This window comes from Dipteris shenzhenensis, chromosome 20 (genome assembly GCF_047967505.1).
Source record: "Dipteris shenzhenensis isolate YYH24624 ecotype China chromosome 20, Dip_SZ_1.0, whole genome shotgun sequence".
Classification (NCBI taxonomy): Eukaryota; Viridiplantae; Streptophyta; class Polypodiopsida; order Gleicheniales; family Dipteridaceae; genus Dipteris; species Dipteris shenzhenensis.
In genome coordinates this window covers 51,037,115-51,045,435 of record NC_141615.1, presented here as the reverse complement: position 1 = coordinate 51,045,435, position 8,321 = coordinate 51,037,115, and the positions used below count along the sequence as shown (strand labels likewise).

Below are 8,321 nucleotides of genomic sequence, written 5' to 3'. Positions count from 1 at the left end.
CATGCAATAGGTTGGGGGTGCACACAACCTATTGCACAAATCATAAAGTTTTGTTGATTTGTGCAATAGTTAGATGCACCCCCAACCTGTTGTATATGAAACTCGTTGGGGGTACACTCAACTTGATGATTTGTGCAACAGGTTGTATGCACCCCAACCTATTGCATGTGCAATAGGTTCAACCTATTCCACATGCAACAGGCTAGGAATGCATGCAACCGGTTGCACAAATCAATATATTTTATAAATTATTGATTGTAATTTAGGGTTTAGCTAGGGTTTAGGATCTATGATCTAGGGTTTGAGGTTTAGAGAAGGTTTAGAGACCAAGGCCTAGGGTCTAGTTGTAAGGGTCTAAGATCTATGTTTTTGGGTCTAGGATGTAAGTGCAAGCATCCAAGGTCATGAGTCTAGGGTTTGAAGTTTAGGGTTTGGGATTCAGGGCTTATAGTTTTTAAGATTTTATAGTCTAGAATGTAGTTCCTAGGATCTAGGGTCTAAGGTCTAGGATTTAGGGTTTAGGGTTTGGGGTCTAGGGTTTTGAATTTTGAGTTTAGGGTTTAGGGCTTAGGGCTTATTGGTTAGTGTATAAGGTCAAGAGCTTAGAGTCTAAAATCTAGTGTTTAGGGTTTAGGGTTTAGGGTTTAGGGTGTAGGGTTTAGGGTGTAGGGCCTAGGGTCTAGGGTTTAGGGTTTAGGGCTTAAGGCTTAGGGCTTATAGGTTAGTGTATCAGATTATTAAGAGTTTAGAGTCTAGGTTCTAGGGGCTAAGGTCTGGAGTTTAGGGTCTAGGATTCAGGGTTTAGGACTTAGGGCCTATGGTTTAGGGTTTAGTAAACAATATGTAAAATGCATTCCAACACTATGTAATTGATATTGGATGGGTACAATGCTTTGCATAGGCCTTAAAAAAAGTAAGTTTTAGACCTGTGCAAAGTATCACACCTATCGGGGACAAGCACACCGATGCATAATCTTCAACACTCATGCATGATGCATGATAAGAAACAAGGACATATGCATTTCAAAACATGCAAATTATATCTTAGGGTATGATACTTTATAGAGGCCTTAAACTAAGTTAGTTTAAAGCTTTTGCAAAGTATCATATCCATCGGAGCTAAGCATATACCCTAGAAGCACAATGAGGCATATTTTTCAACAGCCAAGTATGATGCATGTTAAGAAACAAGGATTCAATAATATCCATTCCAAACCATTAAAATGATATTTGATGGTATGGTACTTTGTAAAGCATTTAAATCTATTTATTTTAAGGCCTAAACAAAGTATAATAACCATTGGATACAAGAACATAGGCTAGAAGCACACCGATGCAAATGTTTCTACACTCATGCATGATGCATGTACGAAACAAGGAAATACTATGCAATGATATCTCAAGAGTATGCTACTTTGTAGAGGCCTCAAACTAAGAAATGTTAAGGCCTCTTCAAAGTATCATACCCATCAAAGATACACACACAGGATAAAAGCACACCGATGCATATTTTCTAACATCAAGCTTACAAATTCATTCACTAATTTTTAAATTAGTTTTGGAATTGTACATACTCCTTAGCTTATGAATCACTAATACTCTTCAATTTTTTGAAGATTTTTTTTTAATTCTCAATTTCTTTTATTTTTTATATTTTTAAAACTATTTTAAAAAAATATTATATATAATAATTTTAAATTAAGTTATAATAAATTTTAATTTAAAAATTTTCAAACCTTTAATATCTTGAAAAGCTTCAAAAAGTGCAAATCAAATCAAGCTTCTTGACATTCTTGTGACTTCAATAAAATAAAACTAAATTATAATATTTTAAAATAAAAAGTTAATTTAAATCAATTCATATTTTTTTAAAAATAAAATAAATTATCTATTAAATGTAATTCAAATTAATGTATGTTTAATGAAATTTAAAAAATTGAAAGTAAATATAAATTAAGTTTTAAAAATTGAAAGTAAATATAAATAGACTTTTTTTAAAAAATATTTTTTTAAGAATTAACATTTATTTATTTATTTCTTGGGATAGGCTAGAAGAGACCGAGGTTGGGGTGGGCAAACATTGAGGCACGTAAGGAAGGGAGGTGGGACAAGGCTAGGCCGGGTGAAGGTCATATGCAATAGGGGGAAGGGGGGAGGTAATCTCTCTCTCTCTCTCTCTCTCTCTCTCTCTCTCTCTCTCTCTCTCTCTCTCTCTCTGCCCCCCCCCCCCCAACTTATTGTGTACGCAATAGGTTGGGTACGCAATAAGTTGGGGGGAGGGGGGGGCACCTCCTCTCCTTCAATCTCCTAACCTCTACCTCCCTTCCCCCTACTCCCTCAATCCACCGCCTCTCCCCTCCACCTCCTAACGTCTACCTCCTCCCCTTCACATGCTCCCCCCCTCCAGCACCTCTTTCCCCTCCTCACCTTCCCCTTCTCCCCCCCTCCATCACCTTTGCCTCCACCTCCTTTCCTTTCCCTCCTCTCCCTCTCCACCTCCTTGGACCCTCCACCTCCTAACCTCTACCTCCCCGAAAGTGGCAACACCAACATGAGAGAGAGAGAGAGAGAGAGAGAGAGAGGACAGAGGGAGCGAGGGAGAGAGAGAGAGAGAGAGAGAGAGAGAGAGAGAGAGAGAGAGAGAGAGGAGGGGGGAGGAGATGAGGGAGGAAGAGGAACAGCATACACATCTGTGTGTGTGTGTGTAGAAGACATTACAACACCCCTTTCCATAGTGAAGAGACGACAGTTTAGAGTAGGAACGAGAAATGTTTTATTGAAAAACTTTAAAATAAAATGAAATGAAGTAGCATCCCTAGAGGGTGAACATTTTTTCAAGAAAAAGGAAAATGTGAGAGGTTGCGCTTTGATAAGTCGTTGGCAGCAACATTTTTATTGAAGAGGGGAATCTGCCTACCTGCCACCATCCAACAAGAAAAATGATAAGAACCATATTTTAACTTAGTTGGGAAGACAGGTGTCATAGACACCCCTCCCTTGTTATCGCGATCACAATAAAAATAGTCGCTCATGCTATAGAATTATAAAGCTAATTTTTAATATTGCACTTAAAGTATAAAAAATAATTGGGGTGAGTTTTGAGGAAAAGTAGATAAACCGTTACGTAGGCAAAAAAATTTAGTGTATTTAGGTGTCAGAATGTAAAGGAGATAGAGGGGAGAAATTAATAATTAGGGCAATTTATACAAAATTTTGAAAAGAAGAAAGGGGGTGAGGGGGGGGAGCGGCGGGGAAGGAAAGTTAAAGTGAAAAATTGTGCAAATAAATTTAATGTGAAGGGAAATTTATACAGGGAGGGAATAATGAAAAGAAAGGAGTAAAGGTGTAAATGTAAGGGGAGAGAGGAATTTTTAGAGGAGAAAAAATAAGAAATAGATTAAGTTTTAAGCATAATAAAGAAAAGAAAGAAAATTACTACAAGGAAAATTTAAGTTGGGGATGGTATTCAAGTTAGATGGTTAAAGAAGGAAGCGGTTGGTAGATATGTGGTGTGTTTAAGGGCATTGCTATGCCAAATTGAGATGCTACTTGATAAAAAGGCTAAAGCTTAAATCTAACAAAGATGCATACCTCTAAATATAACCTAAGCACTAGCTAATTATTACATTATGATTAACCTAGTTTGATCCTTTTTGCTTTTATCATATATTTGCCTACAATGAAAATTTAAGTTGGGGATGGTATTCAAGTTAGAAGGTTAAAGAAGGAAGCGGTTGGTAGATATGTGGTGTGTTTAAGGGTATTGCTCTATGATAGATTGAGATGCTACAGGCTAAAGGTTAAATCTAACAAAGATGCATACCTCTAAATATAACCTAAGCACTAACTAATTATTACATTATGATTAACCTAGCTCAATCCTTTGTTCTTTTATCATGTATTTACCTACAAGGAAAATTTAATTTAGGGATAGTATTCAAGTTATATGGTTAAGAAGGAAGCAGTTGGTAGATATGAGGTGTGTTTAACGGCATTGCTATGACAGATTGAGATGCTACTTGATTAACATGCTAAAGGTTAAATCTAATAAAGATGCATACCTCTAAATATACCTAAGCACTAACTCATTATTACAAAATGATCAACCAAGTTCTATCCTTTGTGCTTTTATCATGTATTTGCCTCCATGGAAAATTTAAGTTAGGGATGGTATTCAAGTTAGATGGTTAAAGAAGGAACCGGCTGGTAGATGTGTGGTGTGTTTAAGGGCATTGGTATGAGAGATTGAGATGCTACTTGATTAGCAAGCTAAAGGTTGAACAAGATGAGGAAAATTCATAAGCACATTTGGAAAGAACAACAAACAATGGGATGATTAGGAAATTCAATTTGGAAACACAATAAGCAACGTTACATAATACTTCCACCAAATCCAAAGACTCAATCTTGGGTAGCACATGCTGCCTAGTGCTCTTGTGTATAGGGTATGGGTACTAATTAAGAAGCTTAAGTGCGTTACTGAGAGCATCTCTAGATAATGTAACAAAGGTCGAGCTATCTCTTCTTACAAGTTAAGTATCATCGTCCTCGGAAGAATAACGACTAGTAATACTAGCGTTGCTGGATGCATTTTGCAACAAGTTGGGATATGCATGAAGCCTTGGACCAATCCGAAGGTCCTTCAATATGCGCGACACGTCCAACATTGAGGGACGCTTTGTGGGTGCATCTTGAGTGCACAGCAGAGCGACTTGTGCCAATCGTCTTGCAATTTCCGAGGGAAACCTTGGAGTATTGAAGACACAAAGCTCCTGTTTTTGGAAGGCAGATCGCACCCAAGTCACAAGGGTGTGATGTTCTAGTGGTATATCGTGGGACGTTGGTCTCTCGCCTGTCAGGACCTCCAGCATCACCACTCCAAAACTGTATACATCTCCTTTCGTACTAGGATTGGGTATGTACCCGTACTCTGCGAGATTTAACAGAAGCATGATTAGCAACAAAATCTAATGGCAGCAACGAGCTGCCTAGTTATGAACCCATACTCTCCGTGATTTGGCTGATGCATGGGCAACTTCATACGCAACAAAATATACAACGTCTACATCCTCTGTGTGATTTTGCAGGAGCAATCTTCATACACAACAAAATCTACGGACGGCTATTTGTCAACACTGCAATGTAGAGCTCTCCACTGACCTGGAGCAATGTATCCAATCGACCCTCGCAAAACAAAAGATGCGTACTCTTGGCGACTGGTGCCATTTTTGAGGAGCTTCGAGATTCCGAAATCGGAGATGTGCGCCTCAAAGTCTGCATCCAACAGAATGTTTCCAGGCTTGAGGTCGCAATGCACAATGGCTCCTACAGGATGGCCGTGGTGCAGATATTCCAATCCTTGTGCCACTCCACACAGTATGTTCAGCTTCTGCTCTGCTAAAAGTTCAAACTCGCCCCGGTGCAAATACTTGTCCAGACTCCCATGAAGCATGTACTCTAGTATGATCGCCTTCACGTCCAAATTAAAGCAACACCCCAACACTCTCACGACATTCCTGTGCCTCAGCATGCCCATTATCTCAACCTCTCTTCTGAGACTGGCCTCAGCTCCCAATGTGATCTCGTTGTTGAGCACTTTGACTGCCACTACTTTTCCTCCCGGAGCAAAAGCTCGGTAGACGATACCCGTGCTGCCCCTGCCCAAAACATTCATTTCGTTGAAACGTCCTGTTGCTTCTCTTAACTCATCTGCTTTTAGATTCACCTGCGTCCCCGTTAGAAGCACACTGCTTAGCGTAGTTAACTGTACGGCTTGCTCGTGATAGATCCTCTTCCTCTCCTTGCGCATATTGCGCTGCCTGCGAAGCCAAATAATTCCCAGGAGGAGCATTCCTCCCAAGACCACCGAACCCATTACAGAGAGTCCAAATTGAGCCAAATGGTGCTCGTGTGAAGGATTCGTGGGTGGAGACCATATGCTAGCGCAAGGTCGATGCACAATTATTCCACAAAGTCCGGGGTTTCCTGTTAGCTTTGTAATCGATGCATCATCGAAGGGTGCTGTCGCAGGAACATGCCCGGTGAGCTTGTTGTCAGAAAGATCCAGTAACTTTAGACTCTTAAGGTTCCCTAGACCAGGCGGTAAATGGCCACCAAGCTCGTTATTCTCTAGTTGCAAAATGATCAATTCAAAACATTGATCGAAAAGATAAAGAGTCGAAGAAATGTCGCCTGAGAGGTGGTTGTTCGAGAGATTTAACTGTTGCAGATGTATGAGTGATCCAAGTGTCGGTGGTATCAGGCCAGTTAAGGCGTTGTACGATATATCTAAGGTCAACAGCCCAAGCAGGGCTCCCAGACCGGCGGGAATGGAACCTGTACAGTTATTGCGACCAAGAGGAAATGTAAAGATATTGTACATACAAAACCGAAAGTTGATGATTCGATAAGAAGTGTTGATGTCAAGAAATGAAAGCTTGATGATTCGATAATTGGTATCAATGACAAAGAGATGGTGGAGACTAGAGAGAAAGCTAAGATAGAACTCCACCTGTGAGATTATTCGAGGAAAGGTTTAACGCCTCTAATTGGAGTGAGCCGGTAAGAAATGTGGTGGGAATCGGACCCTGAAACATATTATCGTCGAGGGCGAGACTAAGTAGATTCTTGAGGTGCCGAAGCGAACGAGGTAGGGGACCGCTTAAAGAATTGTGTCCGATAAGAATTTCAACGAGGCTGGGGAATCTGTCAAAGGCATCGGGAAGTTCTCCTTGGAAACGGTTGTATCCCAGATCCAGAACTTGGAATTCTGTGGCGTTGGAGAGTCCCAAGAGAATACTCTTGAGACTGCCCGTGAGCTCGTTGTTACTAATTCTGAGGGTTACCAAGGAGGAGCAGTTTGCCAGAGTCGTCGGCACTTCCCCTGTCAGTCTATTTCCCCGAAGGCTGAGCAGCTCCATTCGATTCAGCAAGCCGAGCACAGGCGGTATGATGCCAGAGAGTTGATTCTCGGGGAGCGAAAGATAAACTAGAGCAGAGCAGTTTGACAAGGTCGGTGGAATGTCCCCTGTCAGTCTATTTCCCCAAAGGCTGAGCAGCTCCATTCGATTCAGCAAGCCGAGCACAGGCGGTATGATGCCAGAGAGTTGATTCTCGGGGAGCAAAAGATAAACTAGAGCAGAGCAGTTTGACAAGGTCGGTGGAATGTCCCCTGTCAGTCTATTTCCCCCAAGGCTGAGCTGCTCCATTCGATTCAGCAAGCCGAGCACAGGCGGTATGATGCCAGAGAGTTGATTGAGGAGGAGCGAAAGAGAAACTAGAGCAGAGCAGTTTGACAAGGTCGGTGGAATGTCCCCTGTCAATCGATTTTCCCCAAGGTAGAGCAGCTCCACTCCTTTCAGCAAGCCGAACTCAGGTGGTATGATGCCAGAGAGTTGATTGACGAAGAGAGCAAGCCGAACTAGAGCAGAGCAGTTTGACAACGTAGCAGGAATGGCCCCCGTCAGGAAGTTGTCGCAAAGGTAGAGCAGCTCCACTCCTTTCAGCAAGCCGAACTCAGGTGGTATGATGCCAGAGAGTTGATTCTCGCTGAGATCAAGCAGCTCCATCTTGCCCAAGAGGCTCAACTCGCTAGGGACGCTTCCTGTGAGAATGTTTTGAGAGAGATCGAGCGTTCGTAAAGAGGTGCAATTGGCGAGTTGAGGTGGAATGATACCGGTGAGGTGATTGGACGACAGATTGAGAGTGCGGAGGAATGGGAGATGGCCGAGCGAGGCAGGGACGATTGCAGTGAGATTGTTTTGAGAGAGATCGAGCGTTCGTAAAGAGGTGCAATTGGCGAGTTGAAGAGGAATGGTACCATAGAAAAGATTGGAAGAGAGGTTGAGGGTGCGGAGGAATGGGAGATGGCCAAGGGAGGGAGGCAAGGAGCCGCGAAGGGCAAGGTTGGGGAGGGAGAGAGAGGTGACACGGTGATGGAGAGGGAGGCAAGGAGCCGCGAAGGGCAAGAAGAATTGCGAGTTGAGGAGCAAGAGGAGGTGGTGGCAGCTTGAGAGGCTGGCCAAGGGATCGTCCACAATTGATCTCTTCAACTCAAGCAACGGCCCAGCTTCCTCCTTTCCTGGCACACAGCATACCATGATATTCACTTGCAAGAACAAGAAGAAGATGCACAAACCAAGCCCACATGCCATCCGCCTCATTACCCTCCTACATCTTTCTTCACACTAGTCTATATATTCAGCTCCAACACGCCCATGGCTCTCCTACGAGCTTCTCCAACACGACAATGAGTTCCAACTTCTTCACGGTGACCTCTACCAAATAGTAGCCATCCCATGCCAAATGTGCAAGGCAAGGTG

General features: G+C 42.4%; 1 protein-coding gene across 1 annotated transcript; it reads right to left on the bottom strand.

Moving 5' to 3' along the window:
* Positions 1-4,453: 4,453 nt before the first annotated feature.
* LOC147889815 (uncharacterized) lies at positions 4,454-8,099 on the bottom strand. Its single transcript, XM_087391320.1, has 3 exons — positions 6,512-8,099; positions 5,161-6,336; positions 4,454-4,930 (listed from the first exon to the last, which is right to left on the bottom strand). Exons 1-3 carry the CDS (start codon positions 8,097-8,099, stop codon positions 4,533-4,535), a joined length of 3,162 nt encoding a protein of 1,053 aa, XP_087247446.1. The 3' UTR covers positions 4,454-4,532.
* Positions 8,100-8,321: the final 222 nt, after the last annotated feature.

Excerpts from the sequence above, each read along its gene's own strand:
- LOC147889815 (XM_087391320.1), bottom strand. The coding sequence starts at position 8,099 with ATGGTATGCTGTGTGCCAGGAAAGGAGGAAGCTGGGCCGTTGCTTGAG. Across the intron at positions 6,337-6,511 it reads TTCCTCGAATAATCTCACAG|GTTCCATTCCCGCCGGTCTG; the intron begins GTGGAGTTCTAT and ends ATAACTGTACAG. Across the intron at positions 4,931-5,160 it reads GATTGGATACATTGCTCCAG|AGTACGGGTACATACCCAAT; the intron begins GTCAGTGGAGAG and ends TAAATCTCGCAG.